We start from the raw sequence: 24603 nt of genomic DNA, 5'->3' as shown, positions 1-24603 counted from the left end.
TCATATGACGGCGGTTTTCAACGTTGATTATGTAATAATATCTACTCTTTCTTCCTTCTTCGCACTGCTATTTAAAATGAAACGGAGTCAATCACGGGCTGAGTGTAGAACCGGTCCCAGTGGTCGGGGCACTGCATGAAGTACTTGCGCATGGCGGCGAGGAACCTCCGCCGGTACTGCTCGGGGGACACCACTGTAGGCTGTCCGGAGCGGAGGTTTTTCTTGACGTAATGCTCGAGCTTTTTGTCCCACGTGAACGTTCGGATGTAGTCTGCAAACAAATTAATACGGAAATAGTTAAAAAATAAATTTGTTGTGATTGATTGATCTGTGAGATGGTGACATGGAGACGGTCCTTTCATTTATTACAGATATTATACAAGGTGTTGCAAAAAGGGTATACTAAGCCGAAACCTACATGTGTAGCATAGTATTTATAGGTATAAGCCCGAAACTGAAATCAGAATTTCTAAATTCGCAAAAAAAATAATTATTAAAATCAAAAATCAAAACTACGTACGGTCACGTGACTTTTAACTATGAAGAATAACTTTTTTTTGCAACACCCTGTATAGTGAGCAAGTGTACACAACACAGTATAAAGCATGGTCGCTAAACACAGCGAAAAACGGGCATTGGCCTTTTTAAATTTGTCTCATTGTCTCTGTCGCACACGCACAGTAATAGTGCCCTCACGCCCGCACAGTTACCATGATGGCCGGCGGCAGGCATCTACTAACTGCCAGTTTATATATCTCTATCTATCCATAACTGGTCGTTACTTTCATACGATTTTGATATAATCAAAAGTAACAATCTGTCAAAATCGTATGAAAGTAACTACCAGTTATAGATAGATAGAGTTATAGAAAGTGGCAGTTAATCTACATGCAAAGTTGAACGTTCGATTTTCTCTGTGCCTGCCGACCGGCCTTTAGTTACCGACGTTAGTTACGTCGCGAGGAAGGCTGTACACAGTATAGTGAGCAAGAGTACACAGTACAGGGTGTTGCAAAAAGGGTATACTAAGCCGAAACCTACATGTGCAGCATGGTATATCTAAGCCTGAAACTGAAATCAGAAATTGAAAATTCGCGAAAAAAAAAATTCAATTTCCATAGAAACTTTATTGGTCACGTGACTTTTTACTATGGAAAATTAATTATTTTTTTCGCGAATTTCCAAATTCTGATTTCAGTTTCGGGCTTAGATATAACATGCTGCACATGTAGGTTTCGGCTTAGTATACCAATTTTGCAACACCCTGTATAGTTACCGATGAGTCCGAGCAGCAGCTCGCTGTGCGTGACTCCGAGCAACATTCAAATTCAATTTTTTTTCAAATTCAAAAGGTATTTATTGCCACTAAATGCACACCGAAATACAATAATACAAAATTAAATTAGGTTACTTAACTAATTAGTAATCTAGGCATATAGTGACAAAAGGAACAGTCTCAGACATGTTGCGAGTTGTGTAACAACAACACAACGCTGGTTTTCAGACTGCCCCTTTACATTGAGTAGTCCATGACGCAGTGGGTCGCGAGGAAGGCTGTACACAGTATAGTGAGCAAGAGTACACAGTATAAAGCACGGTCTCTAAACACAGCGAAAACCGGGCATTGACCTTTTAATTAATCTGTCGTACGCGCACAGTAATAGTGCCCTCACGCCCGCACAGTAACCATGATGGCCGGCGGCAGGCATCTACAATTCTACATGCAAAGGTCAACGTTCGATTTTCTCTGTGCTTGCCGACCGGCCTTTAGTTACCGATGTTGTGCGACGCGAGGAAGGCTGTACACAGTATAGTGAGCAAGAGTACACAGTATAGTTACCGATGACGGTCGAATGGCGTAGTGGTTAGTTGCCCTGACTGCTATGCCGAAGGTCCCGGGTTCGATTCCCGGCTGGGGCAGATATTTGTTTAAAGACAAATATTTGTACTCGGGTCTTGGGTGTTGATATTTATATTTAGTATCTATCTATCTATGTATTTGTGTAGATATATCAGCTGTCCGATACCCATAACACAGGCTCTGCCTAGCTTGGGGTCGGATGGCCGTGTGTGAGATGTCCCCACATATATATTATATTACCAACATGATGGCCGGCGGCAGGCATCTATACGCAAGGGTCAACGTTCGATTTTCTCTGTGCTTGCTTTAGTTACCGATGAGTCCGAGCAGCAGCTCGCTGTGCGTGACTCCAAGCAGCAAGGAGTAGTCCATCACGCAGTGCGTGGCGAGGAAGGCGGCGTCTCGCTCGATGCACGCGAAAAGGACGCGGGCCGCGTGCGTGTACACGTAGAATTGGGTTTCCCAGCGGACTGCGGATAGGAAATATGAGGGATTATGCTTTTAGTTGTTACAAATTGGGTTGGAGTTGCGACGTTTGGGCAAAGATAGCTTTCCTTACATTTTGAACAATGGACAACAATCGTAATCGGTCTGCACTCTCGAAGCGTAGATCAAACACAGCATAGGTATTTTAAAAAGTCTAGCTGAATTAACCAGCGTTTTCATTGTAATAGGTATGCCCAAATCTATCCGCTCGCCTAAAAATCGTTATTAACAAAACTCGTTTTACCGCCATCTAGCGGCTAGTTTCTAACAAAACTCGTTTTAGCGCCATCTAGCGGAACCCGTCTTAACTTCTCACCTCGCAGCAGATAGTGGTCCTGCATCACAGCGGGCTCGGGCTCCCGCTGCGGCCGCGACGACCCCTTCAGGTCGAAGCGGCGGGTTTGAGGCGGACAACCATAGAGTACACACGAGTGGATATTACTAGTGTCTTGACCGGATCCTTAACCTACTAAGAGCTTGTACTCACTAGGCGTCTACACGCTCTAGAATCTACAATCGGTGATTATTGGTATTTGAATACTTATTGATTTCGCATCCAAATTATGTAAAAAACCTGTAGGTATTCAAAAAGTATGGCTGGAATAACCAGCGTACTCGTATTCATTGTAATTATGCTCGGTTCTGGTGTGTTAGTATAAAAAACAGCACGATTTTATCAAAACTTGATTTACCGCCATCTAGCGGCGTCCCTCCACACTACTTAAACGAGGCTAGATGGCGGCAAAACGAGGTTTGCTACTCACCTCGCAGCAGATAGTGGTCCTGCATGACGGCGGGCTCGGGCTCGCGCTGCGGCCGCGACGACCCCTTCAGGTCGAAGCGGCGGGTTTGAGGTGGACAACCATAGAGAAGGTTCTCCATTACGAGGACTCCGTTGCCGGCGCCGCCGACGCTGAATACTCCGAGGATTCGGGCTGAGGAAAGAGTGGAATAATTTAGGATGAGAATTTAAAAAAACGGTGAATTCTGAAATGGCAGCCATCGCTTGGGCTGAGAAAGAGTGTAATTAGAGAGCCAAATAGATAAGAATTAAAAAAAGTGAAATAAACAAATGACAGCTATTGCTTCTTCTGGGACTAATAAAAGTCGCAGTGCCGTTTTACGATGCTATGAAATTCGATCACCGTTTTAGTTGTAACTCTGAAGTAAGACTGCTGTGACGCTTTTTTGGGGAGGTCTCCTATTACGAGTATAAAAGCTGATTATGATCATGACTCATTTTTCATGGCGAAAACGATATAACCTAGTACTATTTCCCTAACAGGGTAGGCGGTACGAGTGACTCCCCTAGCAGGGTAGGCAGCATGAGTGGTCTCACCTAGCAGGGTAGGCAGTACGAATGACTCACCTAGCAGGGTACGCAATATGAATGACTCACCTAGCAGGGTAGACAGTATGAGTGACTCTCCTAGCAGGGTAGGTAGCGTGTTCTGGTGCGCGGCATGGCAATATGAGTGATATCCCTAGCAGGGTAGGCAGTGTGAATGACTCACCTAGCAGGGTAGGCAGCGTGTTCTGGTGCGCGTGTATGACGTGGTTGAAGTAGTGCGGTGCGAACTCCAGGAACTGTTGCCACTCTGGTTTCGTCATCTCTTTCAATACGTATCGGTCATCTGGAATCATACACAATACATATACTTTATTACTTAGAGTGGATTGTGTTTATTTTCGTCATTAGAAGTAGAAAGAAAGAAAGAAAATTCATTTATTTGCCAAAAAAAATCATGCAACAAAATTAAAAGTATATTTGAATAAAAAAATGGCAAAATGGAACAATCTCAGCATCTGCTGTAAGTTGTGGCCAACGTTACAGCGCTGGTTTTCAGATTATAGGTATACTCGCGAGCAATTCAACAGTTCCAGCCACATATGGAACTGTAATGACCTAATGACATGTGGAGCTTTTTAATTGCTTGCGAGCGTACAGCGTTTATGTCTGGTCCGGTAGAGGGTTAGATGGCGCCACTTTCTCCATAATATAATGTAGCAATGGGGTACAAGCTTCTGTTACTGACCTTTAGTTTTACAGAATGTAGACCCCGACTTGCCCCCGAGCGCGGCCCACGGCACGCAGTGAGCCAGTGACCTGATGAAACCCTCTTCTATGTCGCATAGCGTCTTCACTGCAACAGGAAATACACAACATAGACGGTACAATGGGGAAGAAAACCAAGTTTGGCACAATCGAGTGGGCCTTTCAGGTTTTGACCATTTACATTATTAGGGAGAAAAAATTGCGACTGAACCAACCAATTAGAACTAGGGAATCGGGCACAGTCGCCTAAGGCGCCATCTGTAATTAGCTTTTACTTTTTCTCCCCATTTTGTCTGTCTGTTACTCTTTTACGCCAAAACTACTGAACGGATTTGAATGTTTGGTATACATATGGTCTAGAGACCCTGAGAAAGAACAGCTAGTGACAATATAAAACTTACAATACAATACACCTACGCTTATAGCAATGTCTACCACTAAACTTTTGGAGGACAACTCACCCTCTTTCGCCTCATCGGTGCAACACCTCTCCACTTCTGCCTTGCTCGGCGGGGCGCGCGAGAACTCGTCCACAATGTCCGGGTTGCTAGTGAGCGGCGCTAGTAGCATGTGGCGCAGCTTGTGGAACTGCTTCGCGTAGTACACGCGGCAGAGGAGACCGTCCTGTGAGAAAAAACGGGCTAGTTTTGATTGAGGACTAGGTTTTTTTTAAATATTGTAGATTTTGGAATTCCATCGAGCAGTACCTACATACTGCAAAACCGACCTTCCTGTCAGAAGATAATGGTTTGATTGTGGAAGTTTTGGAATTATGTGGTTACGTGACGTAGGTTGCAAGAATTTCAGTAAATATGGCACGATTTAGCCCGAGGCACACCATATTTACATACTTAGATAAACTCGTCTAATGCTCGCGCCACCAATCACACCTTCGTCTATAAAGAACAATGCAATATAGTATATTTTATCTACAAGTACATAAATAATGACGGGAGAACTGGTCCGCGATATCCGGGTTGCTAGTCAGTGGCGCTAGTAGCATGTGGCGCAGCTTGTGGGACTGTCCTGGCATAGGTTAGGGGTTTGAATATTGTAAGGATAGTCAAACGTGAAGAAGGTTGCGTTTTTTTTTGTAAATATGGGACGCTTGTGACATGGCATCTTTATCTATGTAACTAGATAAACTAGTCTAATGCACGTTCCATCACAGATATAATTAGCATTTATCTGCCTAGGTATTTTAAAATGTATAACTATAAAATAAGAAGATAATTAATTTTACCTTCAACTGCACTTCGATGTGGTCGTTGGTCTTGGCCGCCTTGGTCTTCTCGCTGTCGGTCTTCTTGTCTTCTTTCCCGGAGCTGGTCACGTCAGACTCCTCTTGATCTGGGTGTTGACTATAAATAGAAAATTCTTGGGTCATTATTTAGTGAACTTCTTCAATGACTTTAGGGCTTATTATATGCACGTGCTGGCAGTAATTATATACTTATTACGAGCTTATCAGCGCTGGTAGCAATCTTTCTATGTGTATTCGCTTAAATAGCCGTCTCTCTCTCACCCTTTTAGTAGTATTGACACTTTCGCTGGGTTTATTTACAGGCTGTACATATCTGAGCGCAGTATATACTAATCTTTAGCATGAAGATGTTACGTGTAGAACCCGTGAGTTATTATCATGTGGCCTGCGCAATAGGTACATGTTGTGTTGATGTACGTAGTTACCTAGACTAGTCAGAGGCCTTCGGGCAGCTTGAAAACATCTGACTGTCGCGTTACCCTCTTACCCGACAACTATCTCAGTACAAGCTTGCTTGTGTTGGGGTCCACCAATCCGCACTAGGCCAGCGTGATGGACTAGGATTAAACCCTTCCTTCATTGGAAGGAGACCCGTGCCCCAGCAGTGGGGACGTGGTGGGTCGTGATGATGTATGTAGTCTTATCGATCCATTAGCGGCTACCCGTCTCAGGTCGTAGGTTCAGCAAGCAATTATAACCATTATTATTGACTAATAGTATCAATCAACGACGTTTCGACGGCGTAGGCATTGCGTATCACTTCGACCAAACTTAACGGCTTGGATTTGTACATAGCATGATGAGGTACGATCTCTCCCGCGAACACCACCACCGGCAGCAGCCCGTGGGATATTATCATGTGGCCTGCGCAATAGGTACATGTTGTGATGATGTATGCAGTTACCTAGCCTAGTCAGAGGCCTTCGGGCAGCTTGAAAACATCTGACAGTCGGGTTGCCCACTTACCTGACAACTCTTGGAGCACAAGCTTGCTTGTGTTGGGGTCCACCAACCCGCACTAGGCCAGCGTGGTGGACTAGGCCTAAAAACCCTTCCTTCATTGGAAGGAGACCCGTGCCCCAGCAGTGGGGACGTGATGGGTCGTGATGATGTAACACCACCACCGGCAGCAGCCCGTGAGATCGACGACCGAATGGCGTAGTGGTTAGTGGCCCTGACTGCTATGCCGAAGGTTCCGGGTTCGATTCCCGGCTGGGGCAGATATTTGTTTAAAGGCAGATATTTGTACTCGGGTCTTGGGTGTTGATATTTATATTTAGTATCTATCTATCTATTATTATTATTATTATTAAATTCTTTATTGCACATAAATTAATTTTGTACATAGGCGAACTTAATGCTAAAAGCATTCTCTACCAGTTAACCTTGGGCGTTGTGGAGAAAGTGATAGGTAGTGCGAAAGACAATGAGGACAGTTTAATTTTGTTTAATATCTATATTGTTAAACACTAGAATATATCTATGTATTTGTGTAGATATATCAGCTGTCCGACACCCATAACACAGGTTCTGCCTAGCTTGGGGTCGGAGGCCGTGTGTGACATGTCCCTACATATTATTATATTATTATCATGTGGCCTGCGCAATAGGTACGTGTTGTTGCATGTAGTCACCTGAGCGCAGTGTGCAGCGAGCGCTGGTAGGTGACGGAGGCGAGCGCGGCCGCGATCACGGAGCCGATCTCCCCCGCGAACACCACCACCGGCAGCAGCCCGTGGGATATTATCATGCCCGCCTGGAATATACACACGTTATGTTATAAAATGACATGACGCACAAAGCCGAACCTAAATAAGAAAAAGAAAAAAGAAGATATGAGATAATATTGCTGACGGTTGCCCCCGAGCTTTGCCTCGCCTTTAAAGGTGTACCTACCCAAGGGAATTCCGGTATAAAAAGTAAAGTTTTTGTTAATCCAGTGTGTTTGCTTACTACATGCCAAATTTTATAAGCATTTATTGGTTAGATGGTGCGTTTATTGGCTGATGATGATGAAATAAATATAGGTTATCGTTACTGGACTCTACGCGTATTAAAAGCGTTGATTCATTGACTAAGACATTATATTGGTAACAGACTAGGTGATGCAATATTTTAGAGCAGCAGATTCTAACACAGTCATTGCAGGAAAATTAGAGAGCTGTAGAAATATGATCAATTTTATTAATTACCTGATTGCAGGGTTGGTTGTTCGACAGAAGCTGCGCTAGGATTTGTCTCACAGTTTTCTTATCTCCTTTCTCTTCATCTTCTTCACCTGGTAAACACAAATATAATTCAAGTATTGCGAATATAAAGAGCTGGTGATAAAATATCTTGGAGATAAAAGTTCTGTCCAATCTCAAAACTCACTGGTGGATAGGCAGATTAGGCAGCCTTATTTAGAATTTGTAAAATAGGACATACATTATATAAAGAAATAAAAAAGTTTTACCTGGTCGATCTGTTTCATCTTTGGCCACTAAATCTGCAACACACGATGAAATTATGTTTGTTTAATTTAATATTATAAAGTTATAATTAGTATTTCAAATAAAATAAGTTCTACTTAATGATAAGGTAATGGACACTCACCAGTTTTTTCATGGCTGGTCTCGCCGGCACCCGAGTCTTCTAGATCCGATGACTTTTCATCCACTGAAAAACACAATGACATGTTGAAATTCAAGAAATAACCGTATTTTATTAACAAGCTTCGCTGCGCCATAGAAGGTTTCCCCGTGGGAACCAGGTATAAAAAGAAATTAAGACCATAATCTTAAATCATTCTTTCAAAAACAATTACATCATCAAAATCTTTTGTGTAGTTCTAAACACCTAAGCATACATAGATACAGACAGAGGCAGGAAGCGACCATTTACTATACTATGCAGTAAAGTGTCAGTGACATATTTTTTCTCATTCTCACCTATATCCTGAGCCTTGACAGGCTTGGCGGGGCTGGCCCACTTCTCCTGCAGGTCCCGCACCATCTTCTCGCCCGCTATGATCTTGTCCGACACGCTCCACAGATGGCGCACTACGCCTGGGGAGGAGAAGGGTTTGTTATTTGATAAAGTTATTCGTAAAGTTTTGCGCTTGATGGTTCAAGATTTACGCCTAGAATTTTCGGAATCAAATCAAAAACCTGTGAAAACTTCCCTGGAGTCCACAAATAGTTAGCCGTTTTCAAGTTTTAGCGAGATTAGCTAACAGCAATAGATTATATTAAAAGTAAAGTTGTGTAGTAAATAAGCCGTTCATACATTATTATTCGGCCTACATTTGGCAAGGAGTCAGAGTTACTAAACCCTACATCATTCGTATAAAGGTGCATACTGACCAACGTTACGAGGTGTAATGTAACATGTTACACAGCGAGCATTTGTGCAGTCAGCACGTAGTGTTACGGGGAAACCAGCGAGCAACGAGCCGCATTTTAGAACCCACCATTGCGTAAAATGCTCGCTGGGAATGTTACATTACAGTCCGTAACGTTGGTCAGTACACATCTTAATGTTTGTTCGCTCACCGGGCGTGGTCAGCGGGTGCAGACTGGGCGAGGCCAGCGACAGTTGCAGCGTCTCGGTGAGTTGCTTGAACCCGCCCAGTTCGGCCGCCGCGCCGGCTGGCAGTGCGCTGAATGTTTCGTGAGCTGGAGAAAAAGCAGTAACGTTAGTAACAAAATTAATCAGTCTCTTCTGTTTCAATCTGCGTTATGAATGTATGAAAAAGGTAAAAGATAAGAGGTAAATTCAAGGTAAAGAGAATTCCTACATAAGTAATCAATGACAAGAGATGACCGAACGGCATAGAGTCCGTAAGTACAACAGTGAATCGGCACGTGTACAACGTCACGTGATGCCCGTGTTTGCGATGCCATGTTGAATCGTAGTTTTGGTTTCAAGCCTATAGCGAGTCAATGACGTCCCTCGTCAATGCAGCATCTACAAAAGTAAATAAAAATACATAATTAATTATTTAAGAAGTATACCTTTCAGCATGAGTTCGTTGAGTTGGCCCACCAACGCGTCCCGCATGACTCGCGTGTCGTAGCGCGTCGAGACCACGGCGGGCGGCAGCGAGATGTCCCACATTGTGATCTTGCTATATCTGTGAATAAGAGCATTATTCAATATTATTATTCGAATCGGTTCTTTAGACACACTGATACACACTTAAAACTTATACAATGCACTTAGGATACACATCTAGAATCTGTGAAGTACATTGTATTCATTCAAAAATGGCGATACGGCTCGCAATCGAGTGATGAGTGCCCATTCAAACCTTAATAGGTTTAAGAGCACTGCATGTATTATTAAGAATTATTATAAATAAATGAACAATAAACAAACAATAAACCTATCACGTGAGTGACTCGCTTGTTAGTTACCTCCGACTACCCCCTCGAGGAGTCGTGAGCATAATAATATGTATGTGTGTATTTATGTATGTAAAACTTATAACACCAATGTTTACAATAGGAGATCCGATTTAGATCCAACATAAAGTAAATAATCTATAAAGTCTCACTTGAAACAAGCAGTAGTGAGCCTCGTAGCGAAGTAATGATCGTGTCGTTGCGCGGGATGCTCGCAGGCGGCGCGCAGCAGGCGCGGGGCGCGCGCGTAACGATATGTACTGAGCGAGCGAGAGCAAGCGAGATAGCTGTAGGGTCTCGCATTCATAGTAATATGTATAGAGCCAGTGAGGCGCGGTTGTCGCTATTTATCGACATAGTTTAGACATGCGTTTTTTCTGCATACCCTCAATGAGTGAAAAGAGTAAGCATGGCTTATGAGACGATTTTCAGGACACGCGGCAAACTTTTATGTAAATTTTGTTACCAAATGGTTTATAATCTAAAAAACACTCACTTGAAACACGCAGTAGTGAGCCTCGTAGCGAAGTAATGGTCGTGTCGTTGCGCGGGATGCTCGCAGGCGGCGCGCAGCAGGCGCGGGGCGCGCGCGCGTAACGATATGTACTGAGCGAGCGAGAGGGAACGAGCTAGTGAGGAGAGACGCCGCGCGCGCGCCGCCCGCCCGCAGGACGTGCAACGCGACCAGAACATCACCTGTAACGGTGTAACATCAGGGTTAGGAATGAAATATCCAGGCTTGCTGCTCCAGTTGACTCGAGAGCTAGGCTGGCTGAGCTGAAATTAAGGGGATATGTACAAAGGAAACTCGAGAGAGACACGTTAGGAACTTCGCCCCCTCTTAGAATAGAATGAAATATCCAACCCTTACATTAACATAGAATCTTTACGATAACATTCCAGTAAGGGTCAATTCAGACGTACCACAACCACACCACAGCCACAACCACGCCGTGTGGTCGGGCGTATATTTTGTATTGACAATGAATAATCCAATTCACACGTGCCACATTTTGCCGTTGTTATCGACCACCTGTGTAATACGACCACATCGCAACCACATCGCAACGGCAACGCCGCGGCAACCTGTTCTCCGTATTAACTGCACACGACGACGTGGTTACCGCATCGCAATGACAGCGACAACGCAACCACATCGACATTTTGTCGCTGCCACAACGCAACTGCAAAAAGCCGCTGTCACACTATTCACACGTAACCACAGCTTGACCACATTATGTCGCTGCGACGTGGTGTGGTTGTGGTACGTGTGAATTGACGCTAAGGACATGACATATGCACTTGGCCCCAGCGGTCCTTAGGGAGCCCTATCTTTCACTCTGGGGACTAAAATGTATTTGCACTACGTCTATCGTATAATGAGGGAGGCTGAATGTTTTGCGGTTTTGGAGGCGGCTGCTTGAGCGAGGAATTGAAAAATTTACTCTCTGTAGTAATTCAGGACAATTAAAATGCCCATGAATTATTTTAAAAAGAAAGCATATGTCCAATAACTTTCGACGAGTATTTAGTGGCGACATTTTGTAGTACCGAAGACGATCAGAGTAAGAGTCGAATGTTCTACACTTCTGGTCAGAGTAAGCGAGATGGTAGAGAAATCTTTTAGAGTTTGAATTGATCTACGATTAATTATTCGTTATAAGATGATGTAGGTACCAAATTGGTTAAAGTATACCTGATTATTCTTGTCATCGGTGACTTTATCGACGTTGCTGTGACCGATGGTGTTGCAAGTGATTTGTATACACACATCCTCATGGACGAATCTGCAAGTAAAACAGATATGTGTATACTCACAGTATTCACAAAGGCACATTTTTAGGGTTCCGTAGCCAAAATGGCAAAAACGGAACCCTTATAGTTTCGTCATGTCCGTCTGTCCGTCTGTCCGTCTGTCCGTCTGTCACAGCCGATTTACTCGGAAACTATAAGTACTACAGTGATGAAATTTGATGGGAATATGTGTTGTATAAACCGCTACAAAAATATGACACTAAATAGTAAAAAAAAGAATTGGGGGTGGGGCCCCCCATACATGTAACTGAGGGATGAAATTTTTTTTTTCGATGTACATACCCGTGTGGGGTATCAATGGAAAGGTCTTTTAAAATGATATAAAGTTTTCTAAAAAACATTTTTCTTAAAGTGAACGGTTTTTGAGATATCAGCTCTCAAAGTCGTAAAAAGTATGTCCCCCCCCCTCTATTTTTATAACTACGGGGTATAAAATTCTAAAAAAAATAGAGGTGATGCATGCTAATTAACTCTTTCAACGATTTTTGGTTTGATCAAAGTATCTCTTATAGTTTTTGAGATAGGTTGATTTAACTGTAATTTTGATTTGCTGCTACGGAACCCTTTGTGCGCGAGCCCGACTCGCACTTGGCCGGTTTTTGTTATTAACTTCAATTTAGAATATTGAATATTGAAAATGAGATTTACGGACTCAGTCTTAAAGTATCAATCAATAGTTATTTATTCTAGTTACTTCAACAAGAAATCATAATTTAGATTAACAAACAAGAATAGCCGCAAAAATACACAGTACCTTCGCACATGTTGGTTCATCGGCACTTGGCAGTTAGTCGACGGACACTTGGTCTCCCCGTTGAAGCAATACTTCTCCAGAAACGCTCCCAGAGTGATGTCTCGCCGGCCGTACAGGTCTATGTTCATTATCCTGGAGGGAAATAACATTTTAATATAAACGTAGTGTACCTACATGCCACGTAACTTGACTAATTTGTATAGAATATTTTTTTGAAAGGGGTGGTGCGCGATTAGAATGTGAAATTTGACAAAACCGCGTCCGCTAAGTCATCAATTAGCTAGGTAGCTGATTGTTTTTTATCATTTGTTAATAAATGCCACATAATGTTACGATGTATGTACACATCGGTCGGTGTATTGGTGGGTATAACGCATGCTCATAAAGAAAGAATATAAAGATGAAGGCCTCCACTCATACAGTTACCAAGGGTTGCCACAAAAGTCGCATAATTGTCAAGGGTTGACACAAAAGTCATATAATTACCAAGGGTTGACACAAAAGTTGTATAATTACCAAAGGTTGACACAAAACTTGTATAATTACCAAGGGTTGACACAAAAGTCGGGCACATTAGCGGACTTGTTGCTGAAACTGTAGAACAGCAGACTCAGAACTTGGTGGTTTTCCGGTGCAAGTGGGTCGAGGTAGGTACTCTTGTCCTTGTCTTTCTCACTGGTAGTGTCTACTTGTGTCTCTTTCTGCGCCTCTTTCTTCAGTATAGACGGGTTGAACATTGGGCAGCTTACTGTAATACAAATAGGCGGTTTAATTTCAAGTAATATGGCTAAAAATGTTAAATTTCTAATATTATAGAAATTTGGTTCAAATAGATCTGGAAAGTGGACACATTCATACAAGTTGCACACTTGAGTATATTGAAATTTTAAGGTTGTAAGGATTATAAGGTTGTAAGGATTGTAAGGATTTTAGGACTAGTCCACCACGCTGGCCTAGTGCAGGTTTGTGGACCCCAACACAAGCAAGCTTGTGAAGTTTGTGCTGAGAGAGTAATCGGTGGGCTACCCGACTGTCAGTCGGGTAGCCCACTGATTTTCAAGCTGCCCGAATGCGACTCTCGACCCTCTTGCTAGCTTCAATACTGCCGCCGAAGCAGCAACCGGGACCCACGGCTTAACGTTCAGAAAAAAAAGCTATACTTATTAAATATTTTTCATGTGACCTACTCGTCACATTTCTCTTTTGCCGCCTATACTCACGTGTATGATCGTTGTCTATATACTCTGTGACTCACGTGTATAATCGTTGTCTATACAGGGTGTTGCAAAAAGGGTATACTAAGCCGAAACCTACATGTGCAGCATGGTATATCTAAGCCCAAAACTAAAATCAGAATTAGGAAATTCGCGAAAAAAAAATTTTTTTCCATAGTAAAAGTCACGTGACCAACAAAGTTTCTATGGAAAATGAAAAAAAAAATCGCGAATTTTCAAATTCTGATTTCAGTTTCGGGCTTAGATATACCATGCTGCACATGTAGGTTTCGGCTTAGTATACCCTTTTTGCAACACCCTGTATTGTATCCTTGAGTATATTATTCATACACTCATACTGTTAAAAGTATGGCTTAGTATAACATCCATACCAACGTAAAGGGTTTTTCAATTGGCGCGGGTAGATTTTGGCGGCCCGTGGCGGCCATTTGGTTTTGGTGACAATTGTCAAATCTTTTGCTTATTATTCAGTTGCTTATGCCAAATCACCATGGCAGGTTACACGATTGAACAGCGCGTACAAATGATAAAACTTTATTATCAAAATAAGTGTTCGTTAGTGCAAACGTTGCGTGCATTGCGCCCATTTAACGGTAGACGTGGTGGCCCTTCACAGTCGACTCTTCAGCGTTTGGTGGCCAAATTTGAAACAACCGGTTCGTTAATCGATCAACCCACACCTGTGTGGTTTCAGCAGGATGGCGGAAAAGTCATTGAAAATTAGACCACTCGGATCCGTGCCACTGTGAGAAGCCGAGACGGGCATTTGAATGATGTCATCTTCCATACTTAATGGCATATATGGGCCTTTTAAATAAATAAAAAAAATTGTTGATACCTCATACGCAGCTTGTTTTATTTCGTTTCAAAATCTACCCGCCCTTATTGAAAAACCCTTTATATAAAACCCCTACTTATTTAAAAATTTTCATGTGACCTACTCGTGACTAGAATGTAAAATTTACGTATTTGCGCTGGGGTGGACACATATCTCTTTTGCCGCCTATACTCACGTGTATGATCGTTGTCGGCGAGCCGGCAGCCCGTGGCGCGGTAGTGCGCGAGCGAGGCCCGAAGTGTGTTGTCGTCCGCCGGCGCGGTTATGGTCTGAGTGATGAACGTCTATATACTCTGTAACGGGTATATATACTAAACCGAAACCTACATGTGCATCATGTTACATATAGGCCCGAAAATTAAATCAGAATTTCAAAATTCGCGAAAAAAATATATCGTTTTCCATGGAAACTTTGTTGGTCACGTTTATAGACGTTCAATACCCTGTATAGTCGTTCATTCACCAAGAATACGGTATAGTCAACTCTGTGACTCTCGTGTATGATCGTTGTCTATATACTCTGTGACTCACGTGTATAATCTTTGTCTATACAGGGTGTTGCAAAAAGGGTATACTTAGCCGAAACCTACATGTGCAGCATGTTATATCTAAGCCCGAAACTAAAATCAGAATTTGGAAATTCGTGAAAACAAAATTGTTATATTATAATTGTTCGCTTGTTCGCTGGCTTAGTATACCAATTTTGCAACATCCTGTATATACTCAGTTACTCACGTGTATGATCGTTGTCGGCGAGCCGGCAGCCCGTGGCGCGGTAGTGAGCGAGCGAGGCCCGGAGTGTGTTGTCGTCCGCCGGCGCTGTGATGGTTTGTGTGAGGAACGGGTGGAGCTCCTGGTGATGAAAGGAAAGAGGGTTTATTGTTGTTTAATACTATAGTTGTCGTAATAGGAATGGAACGCAGGACGTAGGTACAGTGGTGGTACCGGTTTTCTCCAGTGTAAAACTTAGAGATCTTCAGGATAGGTGCACTGTTTGTCATTATCAATAATGAAAGCATGAGAGCTTTCAGTAAATACGCTGTGCTAACTTAAAATACGACTTGTTAACTGTAAGCTGACTTGTAATGCCAAATGAATGTAACCATGGCATGTGTTTTTCTGCTGATATGGCCGACGGGGACGGCAATACTATGAATGTGCTATGTGTCATTCTAAATATACATAGTAAGTAATATAAAAGTATGTGAGGTTCAATCGTAACTATTTAATAGTCGAAAGCAACATCGTTGTCCTTTAAAGCATGCGCTGTTTGTCATTATAATTATCACCTTAAGCCTCAGCTCGTCAGCTTGCACCACCGGCTGCGCGTGGGCGGGCGGCGGCGCGAGGGCGGGCGGCGGCGGGAACAGCTGTTCGGGGTAGTAGCGCCGCAGCGGGCACGCGCGTCCCACTTCTGTCTGTAGGTAGGGCGGGTTCACCACGATGTTGGGCGACATGGAGAGGACTACGTCGTCTGTTGACCATCTGGGGGTGTTGAAAAGGAGATTAACTTAATGGACACTTTGACCAGAACCTACTAACGATTAATCTATTCTACACATGCGAATTTTTGCCCAGCGATAACTTAAGTTTCATTAATTTTGGCTGAACAAAAGTTTATTTTTTGCACGCAATCGCATCATTAGGTCATGTATTTGAGAATTGGAGGTAATTAATACAAGTGATATTGCGTCAAGTTGTCAAACGTGTCCTGATTTTATTAAAAACTTGGCATTGGATTCAATGGAAGAATAATTTTAAAATTTCAAAGTGATTATTACATTTTTCACAACTGTGAAAAGTGACCTACTAAAATGGCTTAACAATAATTACCTGTCATTTAGACTATCAGCCTTCAGAGAGGCCTCTTCAACTGGCGCAAAAACCTCATCATCACTACCCATCTGCGAAGCTCTCAACGGATCACTGAAGTCTCTAATCGGGACGCCACAACTTAAATTCTTATCACTTTCCACTTTCCTCACAAACGGTTTCTTTTGCAACGGATCATCTTTGTCTTCAACTTTCTGATCAGTTTCTAGTTTCACAGATTTTTTCTCCGTAGGATCATTCTGATTATCAGTTTCTAGTTTGGCAGATTTGTTATCTTCATCATTGGTTGTTTTATCTTTTGTTTCTTCATCGTCAAGGTCATCAAAGTTCATCCCTGGCTCAGGGAGGACAGTTTCGATGTCGTGTAGGAATGCCCTCTCTAGTTTCCAGTTGTAATAGGCTAGGAGGAGGAATTTGACGACTTTCTTCACTTTGGTTAGTTCTGCTAGGGAGCCCCCGCGCAAGAGTATGCAGCAGCCTAAGTTGGGTTCGGCGCAGTTCTCTAGTATCATTAGAGTTTTGTTGGCGTCTGTAACAAGATGAATAGTTATTTTATTTTATTTTTATTTATTAGGGAAGACAAACAGCCATACATTGAAAATTTGTATGAGATAGTTAGTATTTAGTACAGATAAATAGTTGCAGGGGCGCGATTCACATCTCAACCGAAATATTTGTAAAGCGATACGAACGAGTTACGAGATGAAATCCGCAATGTTCAAAAACGCGATTCATAACACACATACTTTGACCTCGTTTTCATATCGCTAGTTCGTATTTGGATCGCTTGAGTGAAATGAATGAAACTATAATTTTTTAATTGCCATGCAAAAATAATAAATACTACCACTAATTGTTTTAAATAATTATGTTCCTACAATATATTTTGTTGGAATTAGTGTAGATAGCAAGTATCAAGAAACTGCTTTTTAATTCAACGTTGAAGAAATTCATAACCTGTGGCACTTTTGACAGCCGCCATGTTTAATTCATAAAAACTTTGATTTTCTTTGTGGGTTTCGAGTCAACGTACCTAGGAAATAAGAAGAAAGGAAATTAATTTAGAGAAAAACGACTGAGACATGTAAGTATCAATGTATTAACCTATTTTTTTAAATATAAATGTTACCGGTTGTAGTCAAGAAGGTATTGTAATTTACGATGTATCCAATTTCTGTTTTGAATTGTTTTAGAATCATGAACGAGACGAATACTAGCAGCAGCAGAGTCTCCTACTCGCAGTTGGAGGCTCTGCTTGCTTTTATGGAGGAGCACCGGGAACTGGCTGCCGGGTTCCTAAGATCAACGGAAGCCCGGCACAAAAGCCAAAAGCTATGGGAGGAACTCGGGATCACTCTCAACTGCATAGGCGGGGGGTCAATTAAGACCGCGAAAGGGTGGTCTAAAGTATGAAAACAATGTCTATAAAAAAAATATTTAGTTTTGCTATCAGTTTACAAGATGTATGCATATTTATTTGATTTGTATATTTTGTAGTACTGGAGCGACTATAAGAATAAATTGAAGGCGCGGGTGAGGTCCCTCAACAAGTCCCACACTGGGACTGGAGGAGGGGGAGCACTAGGCCCTCCTCTGTCTGCAATAGAGGAGCGGGCAGTGGGGATAATGGGTCCCCAATTTGGAAAAAACATAAAAAATGTACAGGTTGACCCGCTGCCCCCTCTCAATTTAAATGAAGGTTGTTGTGTGGTAAGTATCTAATTGTTTATACTAAGACTTTCTATTTTATTTATTTATTGATTTTAACTCTATATTTTATACACAACACACAATGAAACAGTTAAATAAAGTAAGAATACCAGTATTTTTTAGAAAAATATATAATATAATAAATTACAGGTGCTTCCCTTTGGAGACGAAAACTGTCCGCCACCACCACCACCGCCACCTGCCACAACAGCCACTGTGACTAGTGGTGGCAATACTGCTACTACTAGTCATAGTGGCTTATATGAAAAACCTGAGCCTAATATTTCATGTAAGTGTGTATATTGATTAAATGTATGAAAGTGTTATACTCCATCAGTCTTTGGCTAAACATAGAACTATGTTTTTTTTTAATTCAGATGCCACTGATAATGATGAGCATGGAAGCTCTACACCTATCAAAAGGATCAAAATGAAACGGCAGCGTGAGTATTTACTTTACAATATTTATATAAACCACAACACTGGCGAAAAGTGGGAGCAGCAATGCACATCTGCTTACCCCACAAGGGAGTCCATTAGGACAAGGCGTGTGTGTGTGTGTTTTTAAAGGCCAATAAGTCTTTTAATGAAAGAAACAGATGGTCAAGTGATCCAAGTGCTAACTCTTGTGTCTGAGTGCTATTAAATATGTATAGTTATTTCCTTTATAATTTCAGGTATTTCAACACCCAGAAGTGCATTGGCTGAAGCCAAAGCCGATGTACTCAACTTGCAACAAGAACAACTGCGCTGTGAGAGGGCCACGGCTTCAGCCCTCACAATGATAGCTGAAGCCATGAACCGTCAGGCTGCAGTGAATGAGAGGCAATGCAGGCTTCTTGAGGAGGGGCTCCTCATATGGAAAAAGGTAGGTTATTCCTAAATGTTTGGCTAAATAATAGAATAGAATTTAACTTTATTGTTACCCCAATAATGTGTTAGGAAAACTGGTGTTGAATATTTATGTTACTGTGTAGTTTTGTTAGTGTCTGTCTGTAATTTTTTAGACCAATATCATACTGAACTTTTTATTTTGTCTTTTCTAGGCTAATGAAAGGAGCAATGAAGACACTTAAAGTAAAGGTAAGGTATAATACATACAAACATAATTTATATCGGAATAAAAACAATTTTTGTATATGTTTTTACTATAAATTGATCCACAGATTTTAGCGGCGACGCAGTTGCGCGACCAGTGAAGCTCTGGCTTCGCGCCCGGCGTGGAGCGCGCGGTCCACGCGGCGCTGCTGCGGCTGCTGCGCGGGAGGATCCCGTCCCTGCGCATGCGCCTGGCCTTCAATGGCCTCACGCCTCTCTTCTTCCTCTTCTTCAGGCGTCAATTCCAACAGAGGAGCACCTGTTTTGCGCGCCACATTGTGCAACACCACACATGCGTTGACTATGCGGGCCGCCTTCTCCGGCTTGTAGTGCAACATTCGAGCTGCAAGCAAGCACCGCCAACGTGCCTTCAATACACCGATGCACCGCTCAACACAGTTACGTGTCTTGACGTGCATGTCGGTGTATAAGGCCTCGCGAGTTCCTGGGGTGGCATCCACAATAGGGGTCATCATTATCACCCGCTGAGCATATCCTGAGTCACCTTGAACAAACAATTTAGTTGCATTATTTTTTAGTTTAATTGTAATAAGAATGATTATGTTTGTATTGTGTTATTGTTACCTAAGAGCCACACAGCTTCCCCTTGGTCGTATAGACCCTGCAGGTATTCTTTCAGAGGGTGACCATTCCAAACAGCGGAGTCGTGAGTAGCCCCGCCGTGGCTGGCATCGACACTTAAAATAATAAGATCTGCGTCACATATCTGTAACAAACCAATATAGTTCCTAAATTGTTATGTTTTTATAGACTATATTTAATATAAGTACTTAATTAAAATAATTACTAACTGTGATTACCTAAGTTCCTATTTCCATTCATAGTTTAATAATTGTTAACAAAATATTGTATTATATAAGTATTAATAATTATACAAAAGGCTAAAAGCATTTTGTACCAGTCAACCTATAGGAGAGAAAATAAGACTTTACTCTTTGATTGCCATTATCTGTAGCTTTATTAAGTGGTAAAGGGACCTAATTACTACCTATATTTTTTTGTATTAGTCATAATTCATAGAATTTATTCTATCAATAAATAAAAAATACATGTATTACAATGTGTTTAATTCATTAGTAACTTACAATTTGCACATTGAGGGAATGTGTATGTTTTCGGTTGAAATATTCTTCCTCATTCTGCGCGGGCCTCAGGATGCAGACATGAGTGCCATCTATGCAGCCCACAATCCCGGGGAAATTATATACCTCAAAAAATCTGTAATAAAAAAACCACTTCAGCAACATATCCAGATAAGCCTAAAGCACAAGGGTAGGGACATACCCAGACGGTAAAATTTATTATATGCTTAATGCTTACCTTCGTTTTACAGTGTTCCTAGCTTCTGGTGTTCTAGGAAACACAATATATTTGGTTAATATTTGAGGATGGTTAAGTGCATCCGTCACTTCAGCTATAGCCCTCGACACAGTGGGCTGGCACACACCGTGTGTAGCACCTTGCCCGACTCCTCTCTGGTATGACCCAGCAGCAAAAAAGCCAAGCGCAATTAAGACCTAAAACATGAACGTTATTAATGCTTATTTACTTCATAACAAAAACATATATCCATCCATTACATAAACATATATAGTCATGACTATAATCCCAGAGGGGATAGTCAGACAGTCACCGACTTTTCACTGTACACATCTAAATGTGCAGATTTCCTCACATGTTAGTTGAAAAAAAACATTGGCACATGCCAGGATTGGACTGGACCTTGGGACCTTATCCGTTATGCCACAAGAAGTTATAAGTTTATATACAAAATATTTACCTTTCTTGCCACTGATATATCTCTTGGGTCGGGGCGGTTTAAAAAGGGAGTTAACTCCTCTATAAGAGAGAGGACAGTCTCCTTCGGAAGCCTGTATGTGGCGACAAACTCCGCATCGGGCACATCGAAGGGGTCATTCCTCTCTCTCATATGGCGCAGCTGACGGCGGCGATTATCGACATCCACCCGGTGAGCTGCATCCAGAAGACGCAGGATTCTTTGAATCCGCCACATCTTAAATGAATAAAATGGTTACATTAATTATTTCGCAATATATAACAAATACATAAGGGAAAATTACGAATTCGGTAAAGATGGAAACGTACCTCGTAGGGACGGCTGTCCGGCTGAAAAATGGCTTGAAGATCTTGGAGAGATAACAAGGTCAATTTCACAGTTTTTTGCAGTATTTTTTCTGAAAACGATCTAACAATTTCACCCTTTTCTTCGAAAGTTTAAAATCGCATAAACGTCAAAATATGACAGATAAGCGATATCAAAAAGTTCAACAAAAATGACATGAATCGCGTCATTCTCCATTCCGTTCATTCATTTTGCGAACTCAAAACGATCTTACTATGTAGCTTGGGTTTTAGTGCCATGTGAATCGCAATTTGATACCTCGTTCGTAAAAATCTGAAAACGAGATGAAAGCGACGGGGTTTTTTGTGACACGAATCACGCTCCAGATATCATGTGGAACACGGCTAAATTAGGATGACATAACTAGGCTACTTTTTGTTCGTTTGTGTTAGTAAGTATGTTTTTGTAAGTTTAATTGTAGTGGCATTATAAAATTATATTCTTCAACAGACGAGGTAGATTCAGACATCAATAGTTAATGAAAAGGGGAGGCCAACCAGTGCCAATTTGTCACTGCGACCTTAAACATCTGTAGATGCCACTCTGACTCTCTTGAATGAGTAAACATTAAACAGATTATAGGTCAAATAACAGTCTCAAGGTCAAGATCGTTAATAAACCTACCGATGATGTAAAGGGTGTATCACTATACTAACGTGTCTCAACGCGGAACGACCGGCAGGTCCCCAAGCGCGGGCGCACGATGCGCGCGTCGATGCTGGTCGCGATGACCGCGCCCGTGCAACGCGCTGTGCGCGCGAGCGCTTACGGAAATTACATGAACAATACTGATCCTATGGAATGGAGATGTATGTAGCAATAAAATATTTTTGATTGTTCTATCTTCCACCTATAAGCCTTAGCGCCAATCTCTCCATAGTCGGTTAGATCGTAACCAGGGAAAATCTTGACAGATGTGTCAAAAGTCAACCTATCTCTAATCGACTATGGAGAAATTGGCACTTAGTATTATCAACTTTAATCGCCACGAACTAGTACTCTATGGCGGAGAATCACGTCGGTGACGCCGCTCCGCCCTCTGGCATCGGGGATCCTAAGGATCAAATTGTTTGTCCAAGACAAAATCCTAGCAAAAGCGGAAACCATTAACGCTACCTGGAATAGCTGGACGATGCCCACCATCGCTTGGGTGAACGGGGTACCTGGATGTGGGAAGACAACCTGGGTGGTAAATAACTTCGATGTGAGCAAAGACACCATTATCACCACGACAACTGAGGCGGCCGTCGATATACGAAACAGGCTAGCGCATAGGATCGGGGACATGGTTAGAACTAGGGTACGTACGATGGCATCAGTCCTAGTAAACGGCTTTAGAGAACATGTCGGATGCCAACGCCTGATAATTGACGAGGCCCTGATGAACCATTTCGGGGCAATCGTAATTGCCGCCCGCCTGTCCCGTGCCAGTGATATTGCTCTAATCGGAGACATCAACCAGCTACCGTACATAGACAGAGAGAACCTATTCGAACTAAGGTACAGTCGCCCAACACTGGTAGCAAACATCACCCAGGAGCTGTTGTGCTCATACAGAAACCCCATGGATGTTGCATACGCCCTAAGAGAAGTATACTCAGGCATATACGCAGCCACAACGCGTATCCAATCCCTGCAGCTGAAAAGGTTTACAGACGCAGCAATTCCAAAATCCCAAACCAACACTCTATTCCTGACGCATACACAGGAAGAAAAAGAGACCCTGACCAGCCAAGGGTTTGGAGAAGGAACGGGATCACGCGTCTTAACCATACACGAAGCACAGTGACGTACGAATCCGTCATTATCATAAAAACAAAAGATAAAATAAAGTTGCACGATAGCATACCTCACGCAGTAGTGGCGCTGTCGAGGCACACCTCCGCCTGCACCTACTATGCGGATGACACCGAGGACGCTATCGGCAACCTCGCTAGAACGGCAATAACAGCACCGAAGAAACGGATCCTCGAGTACAACCTAAAGATGGCAATAAAAAATCGGGACAAAGAGGTCGTTGCCCAGCAATCAAGGCTTTTGGCAACGCAAAATGGAGCGGAATAGGAGAATTTTGATTTTAATTTTATATTGACGGCCAAACCGTGTTGCATGTATTTTATAGTTTTGTTATGTATAGTATATAGCATGTATTGTATAGTTTTGATATGTAGGTATTGTATAGTATATCATGAATTAATATTATCTGTATAAGAACTAACCAATAAAATTAAGATAGTTTTAAGAACACTGTCACACATTAACACCAGGCAAAACAACAGCGATGACAAAAGGAGTGTGTGGCCACTGACAGGCGTCTGTTAAGTTCTCTGAAGACAGCTGACACTGGCCCTACCCTTCAAATGTTTGTTGCCATTATAATTGTAAGTGTGACTGTGTGAAACAAAGAAAAAAAAAACAAGAAATGCACAACTGGGGGTTTTTAGTCGGTTAAAGGCCGACACTACCTGGGTCCCCTTCCCAGGTGTCTGTGTAGATTTTCCTCCAGGAGTGCAAAAAATAAAAATAAAAAAAAAATATTAATAATATATAGGTATATATATATAAAAGATAAAATATATATATTATAAGCTTCCACATTGAGTAGTGAGTAGTTAAAAGATGAAGACAAAAAACAACCAAACTCTCACAATATATTGATCTCTCAAAAAGGCACGGACATAAAGTCTGTGGAGTGATAATAAAATCTTGAAAAAAAAAAAAAAAAATTGTTTGTCCTGGGATGGCACACATATATTTCACCGACTATACTATTACAGTGGTACGTATACTAACGTGTCTCAACGCGGAACGACCGGCAGGTCCCCAGACGAGGGAGCACGATGCGCGCGTCGATGCTGGTCGCGATGTCCGCGCCCGTGCACCGCGCTGTGCGCGCGAGTCGACCACTCAGTCAGACTGTGTCTATACGCGATACTAACCTTAAGTATACCTAGATTCTTACAGGAAATTACATGAAAAACGGATTGAATGTAGCGATAAAATATTCTTCGATTCTTTTATCGTCCACCCATAAGCCTTAGGCCGCTGTAGAATTTACTCTATGGCGGAGAATCACATACAAATTTCCGCCATAGAGTAAATAA

General features: G+C 42.2%; 3 protein-coding genes across 5 annotated transcripts; 1 reads left to right on the top strand and 2 right to left on the bottom strand.

The window, feature by feature from the left end:
• Positions 1-14: 14 nt before the first annotated feature.
• Positions 15-24536, bottom strand: LOC125488462 (putative 1-phosphatidylinositol 3-phosphate 5-kinase). Its single transcript, XM_048631752.1, has 23 exons — positions 24293-24536; positions 16528-17056; positions 15984-16179; positions 15430-15547; positions 13168-13369; positions 12615-12753; positions 11749-11865; positions 10549-10748; positions 9663-9781; positions 9201-9323; positions 8598-8714; positions 8263-8325; positions 8123-8155; positions 7860-7945; positions 7302-7423; positions 5647-5764; positions 4865-5027; positions 4384-4491; positions 3862-3981; positions 3112-3282; positions 2664-2795; positions 2176-2331; positions 15-271 (listed from the first exon to the last, which is right to left on the bottom strand). Exons 2-23 carry the CDS (start codon positions 17037-17039, stop codon positions 72-74), a joined length of 3315 nt encoding a protein of 1104 aa, XP_048487709.1. The 5' UTR covers positions 17040-17056; positions 24293-24536; the 3' UTR covers positions 15-71.
• LOC105383566 lies at positions 17432-20410 on the top strand. Of its 3 annotated transcripts, XM_011553635.3 has the most exons (8): positions 17432-17611; positions 17721-17934; positions 18025-18237; positions 18388-18526; positions 18615-18680; positions 18915-19105; positions 19284-19320; positions 19404-20410. In XM_011553635.3, the coding sequence occupies exons 2-7, from the start codon at positions 17725-17727 to the stop codon at positions 19311-19313; spliced, it is 849 nt and encodes a 282-aa protein (XP_011551937.1). In that variant the 5' UTR covers positions 17432-17611; positions 17721-17724; the 3' UTR covers positions 19314-19320; positions 19404-20410. The 3 variants fall into 3 exon arrangements, with proteins under 3 accessions (XP_011551937.1, XP_011551936.1, XP_048487823.1); XM_011553634.3 differs by lacking the exon at positions 17432-17611 and having other exon boundaries at positions 17637-17934; XM_048631866.1 differs by lacking the exons at positions 17432-17611; positions 19284-19320; positions 19404-20410 and having other exon boundaries at positions 17637-17934; positions 18915-19252.
• LOC125491027 (putative nuclease HARBI1) lies at positions 19315-21765 on the bottom strand. Its single transcript, XM_048631863.1, has 6 exons — positions 21463-21765; positions 21137-21370; positions 20677-20873; positions 20442-20574; positions 19921-20062; positions 19315-19840 (listed from the first exon to the last, which is right to left on the bottom strand). The coding sequence occupies exons 2-6, from the start codon at positions 21368-21370 to the stop codon at positions 19407-19409; spliced, it is 1140 nt and encodes a 379-aa protein (XP_048487820.1). The 5' UTR covers positions 21463-21765; the 3' UTR covers positions 19315-19406.
• Positions 24537-24603: the final 67 nt, after the last annotated feature.

This window comes from Plutella xylostella, chromosome 29 (genome assembly GCF_932276165.1).
Source record: "Plutella xylostella chromosome 29, ilPluXylo3.1, whole genome shotgun sequence".
Classification (NCBI taxonomy): domain Eukaryota; kingdom Metazoa; phylum Arthropoda; class Insecta; order Lepidoptera; family Plutellidae; genus Plutella; species Plutella xylostella.
This window is presented reverse-complemented; position numbering and strand designations above follow the sequence as displayed.

Bases quoted from the DNA above. Each gene is read 5' to 3' on its own strand.
- LOC125491027 (XM_048631863.1), bottom strand. From the start codon at position 21,370: ATGTGGCGGATTCAAAGAATCCTGCGTCTTCTGGATGCAGCTCACCGG. The intron at 20,874-21,136 runs GTAAATATTTTG...TTCATGTTTTAG, and splicing joins ATATATCAGTGGCAAGAAAG to GTCTTAATTGCGCTTGGCTT. The intron at 20,063-20,441 runs GTAAGTTACTAA...GGTTTGTTACAG, and splicing joins ATTCCCTCAATGTGCAAATT to ATATGTGACGCAGATCTTAT.
- LOC105383566 (XM_011553634.3), top strand. From the start codon at position 17,689: ATGTATCCAATTTCTGTTTTGAATTGTTTTAGAATCATGAACGAGACG. The intron at 18,238-18,387 runs GTAAGTATCTAA...AATAAATTACAG, and splicing joins TAAATGAAGGTTGTTGTGTG to GTGCTTCCCTTTGGAGACGA. The intron at 18,681-18,914 runs GTGAGTATTTAC...TTATAATTTCAG, and splicing joins GATCAAAATGAAACGGCAGC to GTATTTCAACACCCAGAAGT.
- LOC125488462 (XM_048631752.1), bottom strand. From the start codon at position 17,039: ATGATACTAGAGAACTGCGCCGAACCCAACTTAGGCTGCTGCATACTC. The intron at 9,782-10,548 runs GTGAGTGTTTTT...TCTTATTCACAG, and splicing joins CTCACTACTGCGTGTTTCAA to ATATAGCAAGATCACAATGT. The intron at 3,982-4,383 runs GTCAGTAACAGA...GTATGATTCCAG, and splicing joins TACATTCTGTAAAACTAAAG to ATGACCGATACGTATTGAAA.